Genomic DNA, 19,372 nt, shown 5'->3' on the forward strand with positions numbered 1-19,372 from the left:
TAAAGTTACTTTGCATATCTTGTTCCAATTTTTTCAATAATGCGGGGATATGCAAGTTACTATATTTAATTAGTGTTTGCACCAGGTGAATGTAGTTGCTCCTCTTTTAGCAGAGTCAATTAAAATATTTTGACTGAAGGATGGTTTTTTAGTATGTGCTTAATTTCAGCTAATAACAGAGGGAAATTTTGGCATCTAAAATGGATGGTGAGAAAGGCATTCTAGATTCCTAGATATTTTTGTGAGACAACTTCTGCCAGCAATATCTGAATTATCCTTTAAGTGGCTTAAGGAGTACTATTCTAATACTGAAACTGAGTGCTTTAATTTTGTGGTATTTAGTTTATAGGATGAAATTTTTCTGTATTGTTGTAATCAGCAGTTGAAGTGGGCCAGTATAGGACGATATGATGATATACCAGCACTTCTCATAACTGCTTATATATTCTATAAACAATTAGGAGCTGCAATTAAAGGCTCCTGCTCAATTTCTCCAGTTGGCAACAAATGGATCTTCCAATCATCATGACAGCTTTTCTGCATGTTACATGGGTTTCAGGGCCTGTTTAGTGTGTGCAAGGAGTGGAGAGATGCTCTGCAGGGGGAGAGGGTACAAAGTGGTTTGCTCGACGTTCACAAGATATAATGGTGGTTCCAGAGTTCGGTTCTCCTCCCGCGTCAGCCAATGACCGAGGTCAAGCAGAGACTAGCGCTATGTAAGTTACAGCCACTTCTGCATCCTGAAACGCTCAGACCCTAAGCTAAGGGTGCCAGAGCGCCCCTCAATCAGTCTGTCAGTACAGATGAGCTATGCTGCGAGCAATGAAGATCATGCTCATCCCCCTGCGCCCTGTCTGCACACCTTGTGACAGGACTACATCTGTTTGCACCTGTCTGGGTGAGCTCTCCTCAGGATGGGGGCTGACTCTTCGGACAGAACCTCAATATTTTCTGGCTCAGGCTAATTCCAGTCTCCAATTAAGTCTGACGTAAGTGACGTATGTCCCGCAGTGCACGAAAAAGACCCCAGTAATTTATAATTATAGTTTATATCTAAATATATATATATTATATATATACACACACACACACACACACACACACACACATACATACAGTGTAGAGGGGTTCTGCAAGTATGTGGACCCCCATCTGTACATAGAGGATGGGGGTCTACTGACATATAAGTCCTGTAGTATTGTGTCTGTATAGAACGTATAAAGTATTGTATTTATTCACTTAATTTAAATAAAAAAACAAATTATGGATACAGGTAATTCATTTTTTGGTATGTTAAAACTAGCAAAATTTCTAAAGTGTGTGGGTCCTTGGTGGCCCCACAGAAACCCCAGCTGTTCAGTGAAATTTTCCATACCATCTACAATTTCCACTTCTACCACTGGTTACAATACTGTAAAACTAGCTTGAAGAGAAGTCTCTGGGTTAGTTAGCATTAGTAAAATGTCATCATCAAAAGACACAATCATTTAAGCATCTGTTTTTTTAATATTATATCCTGAACTTCTGGGTCAGACCTAAATACTGTCTCCAGGGCGACATGGCTACAGCAATTTTTAGGGGTGACAAAGGTCACCCTTATGTTGAATAAGTAATAAGAAAACTAGAGGAGATGCAGGCTGATGTATTTGAATATTAAGCTAATACTGATGAAAGGATATGGCCTTGAAATCTGAAAGTCAAGGAGGGTAGATTTGAAACACGGTAAACAGCTATTACAGTAAAAAAAAAAAAGTTTGAATACAGATTAAATTTTACCATCCTCTTTGACGAGCAAATGTGTAGCTTGTAGGATTTAACTAAATATAATTTTGACAAGCAACAGAGCATTTAAAAATACAGAAAAAAATGCTCTCTCCATATACTCTGTTAGGCCATTGCACAGGTATATTGAGCCGCTGTTGCAAATTTGCAATCTTCCAGTAAGGATTTACTTAGGCCTTAGAAAATTACAAACTGTCGACATGATTCTTATCTTTCAGATTCAAAATGTATGTACTTCAAAGGCTTGGATTTTCAGAAAAAACAAATCTTAATTAAAAGATATTAGTATTTTGTGGTTAGACAACAAAATCAGAAATGTTGCTCAATACATAATCACCAAGATGGACATTAGAAACGAAAATTGTTTGCTTTCCTTATATTTCATATTATATACTGGGAAGCAATGGTTCCCTGGAGCTTACTGGGATGGAACGATTTAGGATTTCAATACCTGGCATATAAAAATACACACTTTTTTTTATTATTATTGTGCCTATAAACAAACATACATTTTAACAAATGAAACAGCATTTTAACTTGAACACATGATTAAAATACGATTCACATTTCTGTATTCTTGAAAGCACGCTGAATGCAAAAATAAATACTTTGTTAAGGCTGACACTAATTCAGGAACTGTCAGCTTTAATTGGGAAAATATAATTGTTTCTATGGAGACAATCCATATCCTTAGACCTCTAGGTGTTAAATAACTTTAAGAAAAGAACAAATTCTGGCATCTGAATTAGGCGATTGTTGCTGGAAACTTACGCTGGAGTTCATTTAGAATTAAATTGATTTTCCATATGGCCATGAATAGAATGAAGTTCCTTAGCCTTAGGGAGTGTGCAATGATTTTCTTTTTTGTTTTTGCAAAAGTTAACATACTGTTCACTTGTTTTCTTTACAAGACATTCACTATAGCTATGACTATGGGGTGAACCAATTACAGCAGTGGTGTGTAATATGTTATTTTTCCGTGGGCCGTGATCTGACTGAGGCCACACACCGCCCTTAGCAGTGAGCTAATAGGTCATTAACACATGACCAGAATTGGCTACACAACAATTGCTCACACTGGCAAAAAGAGGATTTATGTACTTACGTTAAATCCGTTTCTCTGATTCCGTCTGGGGGACACTGCTTACCATGGGTTGTGGAGGGAGCTTGGGGAGTTGGCACCTAACTAGTTAACTTTTAGTACTGCCGACAGACCCCTCCGCTCTACAATCCCCCTGCCCCCTCTTGTTCAGTTAATTAAAAAGCCCAAGGAGAAAAGGCCAATCAAACAAGAGCACACAGAAGAAAAGCAGAAGGGAGGGATCGCAGTGTCCCTCAGACGGAATCAGAGAAACGGATTTAACGTAAGTACATAAATCCTCTTTTCTCTTTCATCCAGTCTGGGGGACACTGCATACCATGGGGACGTTCTAAAGCAGCCCCCTAAGGGTGGGACTACTCTGAAAACCCCGCTCGTAAAGCACTATGAGCGAAATTTGCATCCGCGGATGCAAAAACATTAAACTGATAAAATTTTGTAAAGGTGTGGACAGAGGACCAGGTAGCTGCCCTGCAAAGCTAGTCTGCAGAAGCCCCATTCCTCGGTGCCCACGACGCCCCTACCGATCTGGTGTAATGGGCCGTAAGTCTCTCCGGCACAGGACGGTTAGCCTTTATGTAAGCTTGCTTAATGGTTGCCGTAATCCATCTTGCAATGGACTGTTTTGAGGCTGGCCAGCCTCTCTGATTGGCATCATAAAGAACAAACAGGGAATCAGTACGTTTAATCTGAGAAGTTCTTTTGACATAAATGCGGAGAGCCCTAACCACATCTAACTTTTCCATAGACTGTTGATCCGAATGAGAGGTAGATGAGAAGACCGGAACTACAATTTCCTGGTTCAGATGGAAAGCCAAAACTACTTTTAGAACGAAGGAAGGGAGGGTTCTTAACACCGCTCTGTCCTCGTGGAAAACCAGATATGGTTCCCGACAAGACAGAGCTCCTAATTCCGAAACCCTACGTGCAGATGGAATAGCCAATATAGCAAAAGGGACCTTCCAGGTCAACCACTTCAAATCTGCCACAAGCAATGGCTCAAAAGGAGGCCCTTTAAGCATATCCAGTACCAGCTTGAGATCCTATGGTGCTGTAGGCGGAACATAGGGAGGCTGAATATGCAAGACTCCCTGGAGGAAAGTCCTAATATCTGGTAAATCCGCTAAATTCAGGTGAAAAAATACTGAAAGAGCCGATACCTGGACTTTTAGAGAACCTAACCGAAGCCCTGCTTCCAGGCCATCCTGAAGGAAAGCCAACAAGCGAGGGAGACGAAAGGAGGACGAGTGACATGTCCTATTTTCACACCATCTGATGTAGGCTCTCCAAATCCGGTGATAGATGAGAGTTGAAACTGGCTTTCTGGCTCGCATCATAGTGTTCACTACGCTGGAGGAAAAACCTCTAGTACTCCAGAGGCTGGCTTCAACAGCCATGCCGTTAAAGTGAGCTGAGGTATATTCTGGTAACGGAAGGGACCCTGCAGAAGAAGGTCGTCTCGAGACGGAAGACGAAAACCCTGTTCTTCCGTCATAGAGATTATGTCCGCGTACCAGACTCGGCGCGGCCTTGAGGGAGCTATTAGAATTACTGGCAGAACGCCCTGCCTTACTCGTCTGAGTACGCGAGGAAGCATGGGGATCGGAGGAAACAGGTATCCCAACCTGAACTCCCATGGCATTGTCATAACGTCCACTGCCACCGCTAAGGAGTCTCTTACCCTTGCGCAAAACCTCTGAACCTTTCTGTTGTGTCTGGAGGCCATGAGATCTATGTCCGGAAGACCCCACCTCTGAACCAGAGACTGGAAAACTTCCAGATGGAGTGACCACTCCCCCGGCATCATCTGGCTTCGACTTAGGTAGTCGGCCTCCCAATTTCTTATTCCTGGAATGTATACTGCCGATATAGCTGGAACATTCTGTTCTGCCCAAACCAAAATTTGAGCTGCAATAGTCATTGCCGCTGCACTCCTGGTTCCTCCCTGCCTGTTGACATATGCCATGGCCGTGGCATTGTCGGACTGAACTCTGCCAGGGTGGCCCCCGGAGGGCCAAAAGAATAGCCTTCAGCTCCAGCACGTTTATTGATAGGGCCAAATCCTGAACCGACCAAAGTCCCTGGAGCCGGAGGTGCAGGATTACCGCCCCCCCCCCCCCAACCTTTCAGGCTGGCGTCCGTCGTGGCTATGATCCATGACCATGGAGCGAAGGACCTGCCCACTGTCATGTGATCCTGAATCAGCCACCACTGAAGCGATTCTCTCGTGCTCGGAGATAGAGAGATCCTTTGAAGATCCTAGCGTAGGTGAGATCCTGACCATTTTGTCAATAGATCCCACTGAAAACGTCGAGAATGGGCTCGACCGAAGGGGATGGTCTCGAAGGAGGCCACCATCTTTCCCAGCAGCCGCATGCACAAGTGCATTGAGGGGTTGGGAGAAGACAAGACCTGAGTTGCTATACTCTGAATAGAACGGATCTTCTCGACAGGAAGGAACACCCTTTGCTGGCTGGTGTCCATAATGAGCCCTAGGAAAACCATGTGTTGACACGGAACCATCTGGGATTTTTTAAAATTTATTAGCCATCCATGGCCCTCGAGAACCGCCAAGGTGAGGGATTTGTGATGACGTAAGCAATTTTCTGTGGAGGATTTGATGAGCAGATCGTCCAAATAAGGCACGACCGGAACTCCCTGCAGGTGGATACCTGACATGATCTTCGTGAAAACCCTCAGCGCTATTGAGAGGTCGAAGGGGAGGGCCCGAAACTGATAATGGAAGGATCCCACCGAGAATCTTAGAAGAGACTGATGGTGGATCCAAATGGGAATGTGGAGGTATGCATCCTTTATGTCTATGGACGCCATAAACTGATCCTTCTCTAAGCCGTTGATTACAGACCTTAGGGATTCCATCCGAAATTTGTCCACCCATAAGTGCACATTGAGGCCCTTTAAGTTTAGGATGGGACTAAAGGAGCCATCCGGCTTCTTGACCAGAAACAGGTTTGAATAAAACCCCTGTCCTTTCTGGTAATCTGGGACCCTGCAGATAACTCTTTGAGAAAGAAGAGAGGCAACACAATCCTGTATGGCCTGCCTTCTTGATGGATCTCGGGGGAGCGGAGTCATGAATAAGCGATGTGGAACCGGGCCCAGCAGGTCTATCCTGTACCCCTCTGATATAATGCCCCGAATCCAAGGATCTTGGGAGGACACTGCCCACTGTTCCTGAAACAAAGACAGACGTCCCCCCACTGGCGCCCCCTCCAGAAGAACAGAGTGGTCGTCAGGACGCAGGCTTCTCATGTGTTTTGGAGGCCTGGCGTCTAGCTGCAAACGATGATCTCCCCCTGGGAGAGGAGCCTCGGGAATTGGGCTGCCTGCCTCTAAAGGATTGTCCTCTAGGCAAGGAGGTCCCCCGAAAGGGCTAACGAAAGGAGCTGACCCGAGGGTTTCGGCTCCTGCTAGGGAATACCGGCAAGGAAGTGCTTTTGCCCCCCGTTGCCTTTGAGATCAGGGTATCCAATTCCAGGCCGAACAAACCTGCTGCAGAAAACGGAATGGTTTCCACTGACTTTTTTGATTCCGCATCTCCTTCCCAGGATTTTAGCCATAACGTTGTTCTTGCTGAAATAGATGCAGCCTGAATAGAAGAGGATACAGCCGCTGTGTTCTGGGCCGCCTCATAAAGGTACCCCGATGCCTCCTTCAAATGCAAAGCCAGGGGAAGTAAATCAGAGTCCTGTAAGGCCTCTGCCAGCTGGTCTGCCCATGTTTCCATGGCTCTAGCAACCCAAGCTGAAGCAAATGTGGGCCTAAAGGAAGAACCCGCAGCCGCAAATATAGATTTCAGCTGGGATTCCACTCTGCGGTCATTGACGTCCTGCAGAGATGCAGAACCTGGAGCTGGGAGTAAAGTGTGCTTGGCCAATCGGGCTATTGGAATATCCACTTTTGGAATACTCTCCCAGTGAACCACATCTTCCTCCTGCAATGGATACAAGGAAGAGAACCTTTTGGGAACCGAGAACCTCTTATCCAGCTGTTTCCAGGCTCCTTCTGCAATATCCTTAAGTTCTATGGAAGGGGGGAAACGAATAGCAGGCGGAATGTTTGGGGATTCCAGTAACTGGTTTAGTTTATCCAAACCCTTCACAAATGCTGCAGACCATGCCGGTTCTGTGGGAACAGGGGCCTGGTCTGTATGTAAAGAGGAAGGTCCTGGTATAGACGTTCCAATAGAACCTGTGGTAACAGGGAGGCCTAACTGTGTACTAGTATTATTAGCCACCGAAGTTGCCACAGTAGATAGCAATTGATTGGATTGAAAAACCATCTGTGCTAAAGAGGAAACCGACTGTGTCAGGGAGGTCACCCAGGCCAGTTCCTCCGTCAGTGGGGCTGAAATGTGCTGGGTTTGCGCATGGGGGACTCCTGTTTCGCAGACAGAGCAGAGCGCCAACGGGTCCTTCTGCCCACAAGGTAATTTTACACTACATTTAGAACATCTAAAATATTTTGCAATAGGGCCCTTTCCCTTATCTGTCATTTCTTAATAAAGGAAGACACACCAGACACACAGACCTAAATTGTTAAATTTAGCCGAGCAGAGAGAGATATAAATGTGTGGAGAGAATAGTGTAACAAGTAATCAACTAATCTAGATATAAAAGTTGTACTTGTAATTATCTTAAACACAAATAATACTTAAGCAAGTAGGAGAACTATAGTATAACCCCTACTAGCCCACTTTTACACAGCAATACAGAGTATGTGTTTAAGTAAATCAGATACTTAGCCCATAGGCCAAACAAGGGAGAAGTCCAACAGCAGTATCCTGGTGCCTACTCCCTCAGATCTGTTCTCTCTACCCGGGCTACTCCTTGGCGCCAGAAGACTGGGACAAACCATCTCTCTCTGGAAGGAGGTGGGAGCTCTATGTCCTAGCTCTTCCCCTTCAGTAATGCTGCCTCTGCAGCTGATTCTTTTTTTTTTGTTTCTCCGTATAAAGAAATGTGGCAGAGTAGTGGAGACCTCCTTGAGGTCTCTGCAGCGGATAATACCCGATGCCCCCTCCTATGCATGAGGGGGGATCCAGGTATAGCCCCCTTCTTAGCCACCAAAGTTCCGGAATCCAAGATGGCCACCGTAATATGAAATGTCCGATAACCGGCGCTCTATGCCTGCAGTGGCAGCGCCGGTTATCGGGGAGGCTCCAGGAGTGACAGCGGTCCGTGAGACCGCTTGTCACTCCAAATTCAGGCCGCTCTCATCTGACAGGGGAGTGCCTGCGCTGTTCTGCTGCGAGTGTGTTCTCTATAGTAGAACACACTCCAGCACTGCCATCTGTAAAAAGTTAAGAAATAAAATTAAATGAAATAAAATTACATGGAGTACTAAAAAACACTGCCCAACTCCGTGGGCACCTAAAAAATAAACTGAACAAGAGGGGGCAGGGGGATTGTAGAGGTGAGGGGTCTGTCGGCAGTACTAAAAGTTAACTAGTTAGGTGCCAACTCCCCAAGCTCCCTCCACAACCCATGGTAAGCAGTGTCCCACAGACTGGATGAAAGAGAAAATTAGGTTAGCTTTACTGTGTTGTTAGCTAGTCAAACCAGTGAGAAGAAATCACTGACTAACTTCAGAGACTGTATGACATAACAGTTACCAGGAAGAGGGCCAAAGAGTGAAAATTACTATGATCAGCAGGGCTACATTAGTCAAAAGAAATTAACAAGTAATTAAAATAAATGAAAAATTAAAGAAATAATTATGATAGAGAGATTGATATAGATATACACTTACATGCACTAATTCTGTTAACCCAGGTGCCTCAGGGACAGGATTACCCTGGAAACACTGCAGCATAACAGCATCCCATATTAAAACACACAGAGGTGTATCAAGCATTGTAATAGCTATGAGTTTAGCATGTCAAACTTACCTCACCAGGTCTCACTTTAATGAAAAAATTGCTGCGCTTGTAAGAAATTTTAAGAATCTTGGGCCAAGCAAACCGATTAATTCGGAGTCTGTCCTTATAGATGAGCAGTCCATTTGCACATACACCAAGCATGATATCCACACCTTCCGAGTCCTAACAGATAAAATAAATATTGACTGTAGATGTTAAAATGTAGATGTTAAAATTATAACACTGTAAAAAATTATGAACCACATGTGGATTCTAACATAATATTAAAGGAACTCCGTGGACAAAAATTTACATTTTGTATTTTATAAATTAAAAAAAAAAACACACAACAAATGTCCTTAAGTGGAAAAACAGATTAATAACTACAAGCAAAACTTTCCTTATAGCACGGAATTAGAAATCCTGCTCATGATTTTGTGGCAATCTGCTTCAGATCTGACAGATTTGGGGGTTCTCCAGCATTGCCTGTTTCTTTCTGGTTCTGGCACAATGGTGGGATGACTGTTAGGCTGAGTACACACTACGCAAAATTTCCCCGATACCCTTAATGATTTTACGAAAGAGTTTAAAAAAGAAAAAAAAAGAAAAGGAAAATAAAAAAAAGTCACGACCAGCATGCCGATTCAGGAGTACACACTAAGCACATTTTACACAATTTTTCTTTAGATCTGTGCTCATCTGTTATAACCATTGTTTGAAAAGATTGTGAGTCTGCACACTCTATAGAGATCTATGGACACTGCCTGTCATGAATGCATACACATTGCAGAATTGGAATGACATTGTTCCATCTCTGAACGACATTTTTTAGTCCAGTTTAAAAATCAAATGAAACAATACGATAATCGTTCATCGTTACTAATGCAATATTGGGCTGAAACGCTGTTTATAGTTTGATCGGCTGAAGACATAGTAGGGTGTATCCAGCCATATGCCTCTGTATTTTGACTTCCAAACAATTAGCATTTGCATTATTTAGCAGCTCTATTATTTGCGATAATTCTATTCCAAAAAAAAAATACCTGGCTCCAAAGTAAAAATCAAGGTTTAATGGGAAGTTGTTCAGGTCCTGTGGCAGTAAAACATCTGTGAACTACAAAACTAACATCCACTAATTGAAAACGGATTTAGGAAATCTTCTTTGAGAAAGCAGCTATTGCCGCCATTCAAGAATGCATGTATGAAATGACTGGAGTTATACTTGGCTAAATTTCTGTCATACTCTTTCACATCTCTTCAGCTGATACCATGTTAGGAGGGAGATGCTTCTCAAACTTACTAACTAAACAGGCAGAAATCGAGTGATCGTTTTGCAGACTTTTTGAGCACTGTGGAATTGGTAGTGTCGAACACAGGGCCAGTGACACAGACAGTGTATTTATCAATGTTTTGAGGTGTCAACAGGACACTCACAAAGATAAATGTTCCTACAGTAAGTGATAGGGGAGTTGGATGGGGATGTTTGTTACTTCAAAATGTGTAGGGTAGGGCAATATATATGTCATTACAGAAGTAAAAGGCAGATGTGTTACTAAAGAGGTAAGGGAGACCAAATATGTTACAGGGAAGGCGCATGGCTTACTTCCTATGTGACAAGACCACATTTACTACATGGAATGACCACTGCCTCAGTGAACAAAACATTTTTCTTCAAGTGCTCCTGTAAGTGCTGCCTTATCTATATCAAACAGTGCCAACACACACTATAAATACAAAATTACAAAAGTGGATACAAATATTAATGCTCCCACATGTTATGTTCATTTTATCGCTACCAACAAGCATTGTCCAATGCGATTATTGTGGTTTCAACGCACAAAAAGATTTAATAGCCAAATATAGCATGATGACAGCAAATCAAGATAATGCATAGACAATAAATCAAATCAAATATAATAAACAGGAAATTATAAACCAAATACATTACGCATGCGCATGAGCCCAGGTCTTTATCTTTCTAATCAGGAAGAGAGAGGGGGAGCTAAATGCCCAGGGAGCTTATATGCAGTTTCAGTTAACAAAAATAGTGATGATGCCACGAATATACAAAGAGAACACTAAGAGAGGTCTTCATTGGTCTAGGGTTAACAATGCTCCAGTAGACTGCTGGGTCATAGGTCAGTTTATTTAAACCTTTCATAAAGAAGGGGGTAACGCAGGGCCATCTTTTCCATTGGGCACGATGGGCAGCTGCCCGGGGGCCCCATGGGCAAGGGGGCCCCATAGGCATGGCTCTTAATGAGAATAAATAATCCTGCAAAAGAAAAAAACCTGCAAAAAAAAAAACCTTCAAGCGTCACTGAGCAAGTACATCTATCTATCTCTATATATCTATATCTGTATCTGTATACATCTATATCTATATCTATATCTAGGGGCCCCGGTGTAATGTTAAGATGGCCCTGGGGTAACTTACTTCAACTGTTGCCTATGTGTCTTCCCACAGAATAACCAGTTTAAACTGACCCATAAACTGCCTTCTGTTATACCTAATTGTCACCTCAGTTGTCCCCTGAAATGATTAGATTTGCTCAAAATAAAATGGGAAACCGAACTGGGGTTCTTTCTGATGAGAAGTGGAATATGGTGGAGGGAAGTAGACATGCCACATCTTGTCTTAGGTTTCAGCAGATCCATTTTTACATTGTAAAGAATATACTTAACACCAACAAAAATGCATGCAATGGGACTGCGCACCTCTTTCGAGTGCCCCAGGTGTGGTATCAGTGAGGGAACTTTTTGGCATCTTTTATGGTCATGCCCAGTTGTCCAGTCCTTCTGGACCCATGTGTGGGACTGCATCTCCTCCTCACTACCTGTAACCCTTTTGTTATGCCCCAAGATCTGTCTATTTGGTACTACATTAGAAGAAAATTTAAGTAAACCACACTTCAAATATATATTGACCTTAACCTCCCTGGCGAAGGTTATTATAGCTGGATGGGATGGATGGCGACTGAACCACCTGGTGTACATCACTGGAAATAATCTAGTTACTGAAGTATGGAGGCATGAGCGGTTCATGTATGAAAGTAGAAAGGCCATACATAAATACCATAAGATATGGCCCCACTGGTATGAATCAAGTTATGTTACCCACCCTCATCAGGATGATATGGTGGGTTTGGGGATTCACCAGGTGGATGGTTAACTCTCAGCCCTGTGCAGCTACAATTGATCTGACCTGGAGTGTAGTGAAAATATAATGAAGATACCATCACCCTAAACGTTCACTAGATATCACTGTATAATGTTTATAGCGACATAGGCAGAGATAGATGTTAGATAGATTAGATATTAAATATGTTATTTGTATGTTGTAACTAAAAAATCTCAATAAAAACACTTTATTAAAAAAGCTGACCAATAAACAAAGTACTTTTGAATATTAATCTCATATTGCTTGCAACTTGCGACCGCTAGATGCGATCACTATTCTGTAGAAACCGGGTTAATACTGGTGAAATAGGCTTTAATATGAGACCAAAAACTCTTTACCTTTTAGAGGACCTTAAATACCTTTTACTATAATATTATGTATAAATATCCTTTAATGTATTTTACTAATAAATTAATGTGAATTGGAGCCTTAATAAATGTGTATTATTTACAAGTATAAGTGAATGTAATTGTGTGTGTTAATCCGTGCGATTGCGTCACTACTTATGGCGTACTAATCGCAAGGTAAAACTATCAATTTAGCTTACTTCATCCAATTATTTGACTTCCACACACTCTAATATGTTAATTTCCATTAACATATTAGATATGTTAATGTGTTAATGAAAATTAACCTCTATACAACCAATTCATGTGAGTGAGAAAATTAGTTAGTAAAAAAAAGGACCATAATGTACATAACATACTGTAACAAACTTACTGAAAACAATTTTTATACAAAAAAAAAAAAATGAATTAGTCAATTTGTATAAGCAAAAAAATTGTGTACATTATGAGTGACCGTTCTTTCCCCATACAAACTCTCCTGGATAAATATCCCAATGATGTGGCTGCAGATGAAGGTTTATAAACAAAATAAAAACATCAAACTACATACTTGCCAACGCCCGGAAACTTGGGCGTGACTGGAGGGCGGGGCGAGGCCATTCGTGTCATTTTGGCCCCGCCCCCTGTCGCGGGACCAAAATGAGGCGATTGGCCTCGCCCCGCCACCTGCCGCCCTCCAAAATGGCGTGATTCTCGGTGAAACCTGGGATGCGGGAGAAATGCCAGCTCGCCCGGGAGCCTGACCTGAATTTCAGGAGTCTCCCGGACTTTCCGGGAGAGTTGGCAAGTATGCAATATGATAGTGTTGCATGTCTGGATGCTTGAATATTCCACCATGTGACTACTCAAAACAAGTACTTTAATTACTTTCACAAAGTGTAATTAGTATCACACCAATGTAATCCCAATTGAATAGTGCATTGGTTGCGTAGATATTCATTTTAGTTAACTTACTAGGGTGGTCAATATTTAATTGTACATTTTAACAATATTTGAAGAATGATATAACTGCAAAAGGTTTCTCTAGAAAATTCTACATATTTAAGCAAGTTCTACTGCAGCCCCTTTATACACACACTGGTCCTTGGAGCAAAAAAATTGCAGTGCTGGACTAAACAATAGAGTTATCAAAGGTGGTTCCCTTTAAGAAGTACCCATGCAGTTCAATCAACATCCCTTTGGAAGTCTGAAGAGCCATCCAGTGTGATCTTTGAAAAGGTTTCGATGAGATCAGTGTTGTTTTTAAGGTAGCCACACATGGGATGAAAAAGTGTTAAAACTGGACAAAATATGTACTGCTGCAGATATTGCATGGGTGTCACCATTATTCCTGTCTAACTCTCCCAAAAACTACATCTTACATCCAGCATTTTCTGATGACTCAAACATATTCCAATATTTAGGACTAGTTTTGCTTTTAAATGTGATGTGATTTACTGGTATGTTAAAAATAGCATGTTACATGTTAGACCACTTATGATATAAAACAAATGAAACCTAACTTTTGAAGTACCTAGTACAGTCAGATTAAAAGTACTGTATGCTTCTTCTTGTAGTTTTAACATTACTAATTCGTAAAAGGGTTTAGGTAGCTTTGGATAGTTTTTATGTAAAAATAGATCAGAAGCTAGTTTTAAGCCAAAATAGAAAGAATGCGTCACTAAATAGGGCAACAGTTGATTTTGTTTTGAGAGAGAAACCCAATCTACAGCTAGATACCTCTGGTGCTTTCTCAGAAACTACTGATTTACTCTTTATGGTGGATTTCAGACAGGAAAATACAAATATTATTATTATTAATATTTATTTATAAGGCGCCACAAGGCATCCGCAGCGCCGTACAGAGACAAACAAAATCACAATACAATGGGAGACAGCACAGTACAGTAAACACAGCAACTCAGTATGCTCAATGCACAGCTAGAGAGGGCGGGGAAGGGGGAGGGAGGATCCGCAAACGACGGGGCCCAAGAAGGAGGGAGCGGAAGACAGGGAGACCCCCAGGGGGGAGGAGGGAGCGAGAGTGGATGTGGGGTGGAGGACCCTCGAGGAGGAGGGCTAAGTAGCTGGAGAGCAGAGTTAGAAGTGGTGGAAACAGGAGGAGAGATGGCCCTGCTCAGAGGAGCGTACAATCTAAGGGGAGGGGTGGACAGAAAAGAAAAAGGTGGGTTTTTAGGGCCCGTTTGAAGCTGGACAGATTAGGGGAAGTTCTGATGGAGGGAGGGAGCTTGTTCCAGTGGAGTGGGGCAGCGCGGGCGAAGTTTTAGATATGCGCGTGGGAGGAGGTTATAAGGGGGGGAAGAGAGGCGACGGTCAGAGGCAGAACGGAGAGGGCGGGATGGAGCATGAATAGAGAGGAGGGTGGAGATGTAGGGCGCAGTGGAGTTGGCGAGGGCCTTGTAGGTGAGTGTGAGGAGCTTAAAGAGGATTCTGAAGGGGAATGGGAGCCAGTGAAGGGCTAGGTAGAGGGGGGAGACAAAAGAGGAGCGGCGAGAGAGGAAAATAAGCCTAGCTGCAGCGTTAAGGACAGATCGAAGGGGATCGAGATGAGAGTGGGGGAAGCCAGTGAGGAGGAGGTTGCAGTAGTCCAGGCGGGAGATGATCAGAGAGTGGATAAGGCATTTGGTGGCATCTTGGGAGAGGAAGGGCCGGATGCAAGCGATGTTGCGCAGCTGGAAGCGGCAGGATTTAGCAAGAGAGAGGATGTGGGTGCCAAAGGAGAGAGAGGAGTCGAGGATGACACCAAGGCAGCGAAGTTGTGGGACAGGGGAGATAGAGGTGTTGTCGACAGTGATGGAGAGGTCAGAAGGGAATGGGGTATGAGAGGGAGGAAAAACTATGAGCTCAGTTTTGGCAAGGTTAAGTTTGAGGAATCGAGAGGACATCCAGGAGGAGATGGCAGAGAGGCAGGTGGACACCCTAGAGAGGAGGGAGGGAGAAAGATCAGGAGAGGAGAGGTATAGTTGAGTGTCGTCAGCGTAAAGGTGGTAGCTGAAGCCGAAGGAGCTGATGAGTTCACCCAGGGAGGAGGTGTATAGAGAGAAGAGTAAGGGTCCCAGAACAGAGCCCTGAGGGACCCCGACTAGAAGGGTGGATGGGGGGGGAGAGAGACCCAGAGGTGGTGACAGAGAAGGAACGGTGAGTAAGGTAAGAGGTGAACCAGGACAGGACTGGGCCGGAGAGGCCGAAAGACTGGAGGGTGTGAAGGAGGAGGGGGTGGTCAACGGTGTCAAAGGCTGCAGAGAGGTCAAGGAGGATGAGAAGGGAGAAGTGGCCCCTGGCTTTTGCAGAGAGGAGGTCATTGGTGACTTTAGCCAGGGCAGTTTCAGTGGAGTGGAGGGGGCGGAAACCAGACTGGAGAGGATCAAGGAGGGAGTATTCAGAAAGGTAGGAGGTGAGACGGCTGCAGACGAGCCTCTCGAGAATTTTGGAGGCAAAAGGGAGAAGAGATATGGGGCGATAGTTCGAGAGAGAAGTGGGGTCGAGATTAGGTTTCTTAAGAATGGGGGATACGAGAACATGTTTGAAGGAGGAGGGGAAGATGCCAGTGGAGAGGGAGAGATTAAAGAGGTGAGCGAGGTGGGAGCAGGTGGTGGGGGAAAGGGAGCGAAGAAGGTGGGAGGGGATGGGATCCAGGGGGCAGGTAGTGGGGGGGGGGGGGGATAAAATGAGAGAGTGGACTTCCTCGCCGGTGGTGGGACAGAAGGAGTGGAGGGGAAGGTGGTTGGGGGGGGGGGGGGGGGGGACGACGACAGAAGAGTGAGAGGGGTGGAAGAGAGAGTGGAGGAGGAGATTTCAAGTCGGATGGCCTCGATTTTAGAGGAGAAGAAGGAGGCGAAATCAGAGGCAGTCAGGGAGGAAGGGGTTTGGGGAGGGGAGGGGGCCAAGAGAGTACTGAAGGTGGCAAAGAGGCGGCGGGGGTTAGAGGACTGGGAAGAGATGAGGGATTTAAAGAAAGATTGTTTAGCGAGTGAGAGGGCAGAGCTGTAGGATGAAAGGATGAATTTAAAGTGGAGGAAGTCAGCCAGGGAGCGGGATTTTCTCCAGTGACGTTCGGCGGAACGGGAGCATTTTTGGAGGAAGCGGGTAAATTTGGAGTGCCAGGGTTGGGGTTTGGAGCAGCGGGGGTGGACGGAGTGGGCAGGGGCGACCGCGTCCAGAGCGGAGGTGAGGGTGTGATTGTAGAGGGAGACCGCCTGGTTGGGGCAGGCCTGGGAGGAAAGGGGAGAAAGAAGGGTATCGAGAGAGGAGTACAGAGAGGCAGGGTCAAGAGCATCGAGGTTGCGTATGGACAGAGTAGGTTTGGGCAGGGGGAGGGGAGCAGGAGAAGAGGAGAGAGAGAAGGAGAGAAGATGGTGGTCGGATAGAGGAAAGGGAGAGATGGAGAAGTCGGAGAGATTACATAGGTAGGAGAAGACAAGATCAAGGGAGTGACCAAGGCAGTGGGTAGAGGAGGAGGTCCATTGGGTGAGACCAAGGGAGGAAGAGAGGGTGAGCAGTTTGCTGGAAGCAGGGTAGGTGGGGTTGTCGATGGGGATATTAAAGTCACCGAGAATGATCGAGGGGAGATCGGAGGAGAGGTAGTGAGGAAGCCAGCTAGCAAAGTTGTCAAGGAAGAGGGAGGTGGGGCCAGGGGGGCGGTAGATGACAGTGACGCGGAGATGGATGGGGTAGAAGAGGCGGATGGAGTGAGCTTCAAAAGAGGAGAAGGAGAGGGAGGGTTCAGGGGGAATGACACGAAAAGTACAGGTGGAGGAGAGGAGGCCAACTCCACCGCCAGGGCGGGCACCAGGCCTGGCGGAGTGGGTGAAGGAGAGGCCACCATAGGAGAGGGCAGCGGGGGAAGTAGTATCAGAATCGGAGAGCCAGGTTTCAGTAACGGCAAGAAGGTTAAAGGAGTTGGATAGAAAGAGGTCGTGGATAGCAGTCAGCTTGTTGCGGACGGATCTGGCATTCCAGAGGGCACAGAAGAAAGGGGGAGAGGAGAGGGGGGAAATGGGGATGAGGTTAGCAAGATGAGCAGCGCGCGGGGGATGGCGGGGAGGAACGGGAGAGGTAGGGCGGGGGGAGAGTATGGGTATGTAGTGAGAGCGGGGAGGCATAGTAGGGAGAGAGAGTAACAGAACAGTGAGATAGTGGGGACAGTGAAAAACAGGTAAGAACAAAGGCAGGAAGACAATGAAAAGGTGGAAGATAATAACGAATTAGGGTGTGGAGGGCATGGAACAACAGTACAGTGAGATAATAAGGACAATGAAGACAGGTAAGAATGATAGCAGAACAGTAAGATAGTAAGGACAGCGGATAACAGGTAAGAATAAGCAGGGAGACAATAGCAAGATGGAGGACAATAACCAATTAGGGCATGGAAGGCAAAGAATAATAGAAGGAGAGGTAATAAGGACAATGGAAATAGGCAAGAATAATAACAGGTAAAACTAGTTGCTGGTAAATATAAAATCAGGAAAACCAAGATAAAGGCATATAAATAGTAGAATAATAACAGGTAAAAAGTAGAAACTTGTAAATGTACAATCAGGAAAAACAAAATAATGGCATATAAAATAATGTTTTATATGCAGTTAAGCCAGGGATTAAGCAGGAGAAGGGTTAACTGACAAGCCGGGTCGGTACACAGTAGATCAGTTGATGTAGATAAGCCAGGGACTCAGCAGGAGAAGGGTTAATTGACAAGCCGGGTCGGTACACAGTAGATCAGTTGATGCAGATAAGCCAGGGATTCAGCAGGAGAAGGGTTAACTGACAAGCCGGGTCGGTACACAGTAGATCAGTTGATGCAGATAAGCCAGGGATTCAGCAGGAGAAGGGTTAATTGACAAGCCGGGTCGGTACACAGTAGATCAGTTGATACAGATAAGCCAGGGACTCAGCAGGAGAAGGGTTAATTGACAAGCCGGGTCGGTACACAGTAGATCAGTTGATGCAGATAAGCCAGGGATTCAGCAGGAGAAGGGTTAATTGACAAGCCGGGTCGGTACACAGTAGATCAGTTGATGCAGATAAGCCAGGGATTCAGCAGGAGAAGGGTTAACTGACAAGCCGGGTCGGTACACAGTAGATCAGTTGGTGCAGATAAGCCAGTGATTCAGCAGGAGAAGGGTTAACTGACAAGCCGGGTCGGTACACAGTAGATCAGTTGGTGCAGATAAACCAGGGATTCAGCAGGAGAAGGGCCAACTGACAAACCGGGGTTCGGTACACAGTAGGTCAGTTGATGCAGATAAGCCAGGGATAGATGGTATGGCCTTGTCTTTGGAGTGATGATGACACTCCTTTGTACCCCCACAATAATTTCCCACTGTCTTCACAAGTTTTTAGATGTTTTATAATTGTGGACAGATAATTGTGTGGGAGGAAAGACACAGAGCTGATCTAACGTGCAGCCTTCTCCAACTGCCGCCCGCATGCAACAATTGCAAAAAATCAAATATTACATTATGCAATGGCATGAAGCAGAAATAATTGTTAGGGAACCTAAAGCTGGCAGTGGAATGGCACACATGCCAAATGGCTTGATCTAAAGAAAAAAAAAAATTAACTTCTGTGTATATATATTCACCTTGTGCTTCCTTACAGTTTAGGGTCAGCTGATTATTTAATCACACACCATTGTAGAAAATCAGTAAAGCAATCTGACTTTCTTCCGAGAAGGATCAAGTCTGTATGTGACCATGAACTGTACAGTAGGCCAACTTCGTCAAAAACTTGCTAGTCAACATTGAACATTCTTACATTTACAGTCATAGTTCGCAAGCTGAAAAAAAACTCTAAGAAGTTTAGGATCAAATTAAAAGTTCTAGCTAAAAAAAAAAGTAGCATTCAATCCATCTTTAAAGTCATTTAAAGAATCAGTCATTACTACTCCTATTGGCAGAGAACTACATAATCTGACTGCTCTTCGGGTGAATAACCTTTTTCTATGCAGATTGTGAAAGTATTTTCCCATGCACAATCCTGGTAATGAAAAGCTCACAAGATAAATCTGTGCATTGACCTCAGAGATCTACACATATATAATAGATCAAGACACCTAAAGGTTTGCCAACATAAGTGTTCAAATC

The 19,372-nt window shown here is 44.4% G+C and overlaps 1 protein-coding gene across 14 annotated transcripts in view; it reads right to left on the reverse strand.

The window, feature by feature from the left end:
- Positions 1-19,372, reverse strand: part of EPB41L2 (erythrocyte membrane protein band 4.1 like 2) — a 169,051-nt gene that overhangs the window by 46,926 nt on the left and 102,753 nt on the right. For all 14 annotated transcript variants that reach the window (XM_075203063.1, XM_075203073.1, XM_075203070.1 and 11 more), the window contains exon 9: positions 8,793-8,945. In XM_075203063.1, coding sequence (XP_075059164.1) covers positions 8,793-8,945 — 153 coding nt within the window. The remainder of the gene's footprint in view (positions 1-8,792; positions 8,946-19,372) is intronic.

The sequence above is a fragment of the Mixophyes fleayi genome, chromosome 3 (genome assembly GCF_038048845.1).
Source record: "Mixophyes fleayi isolate aMixFle1 chromosome 3, aMixFle1.hap1, whole genome shotgun sequence".
In the NCBI taxonomy this organism is placed as follows: domain Eukaryota; kingdom Metazoa; phylum Chordata; class Amphibia; order Anura; family Limnodynastidae; genus Mixophyes; species Mixophyes fleayi.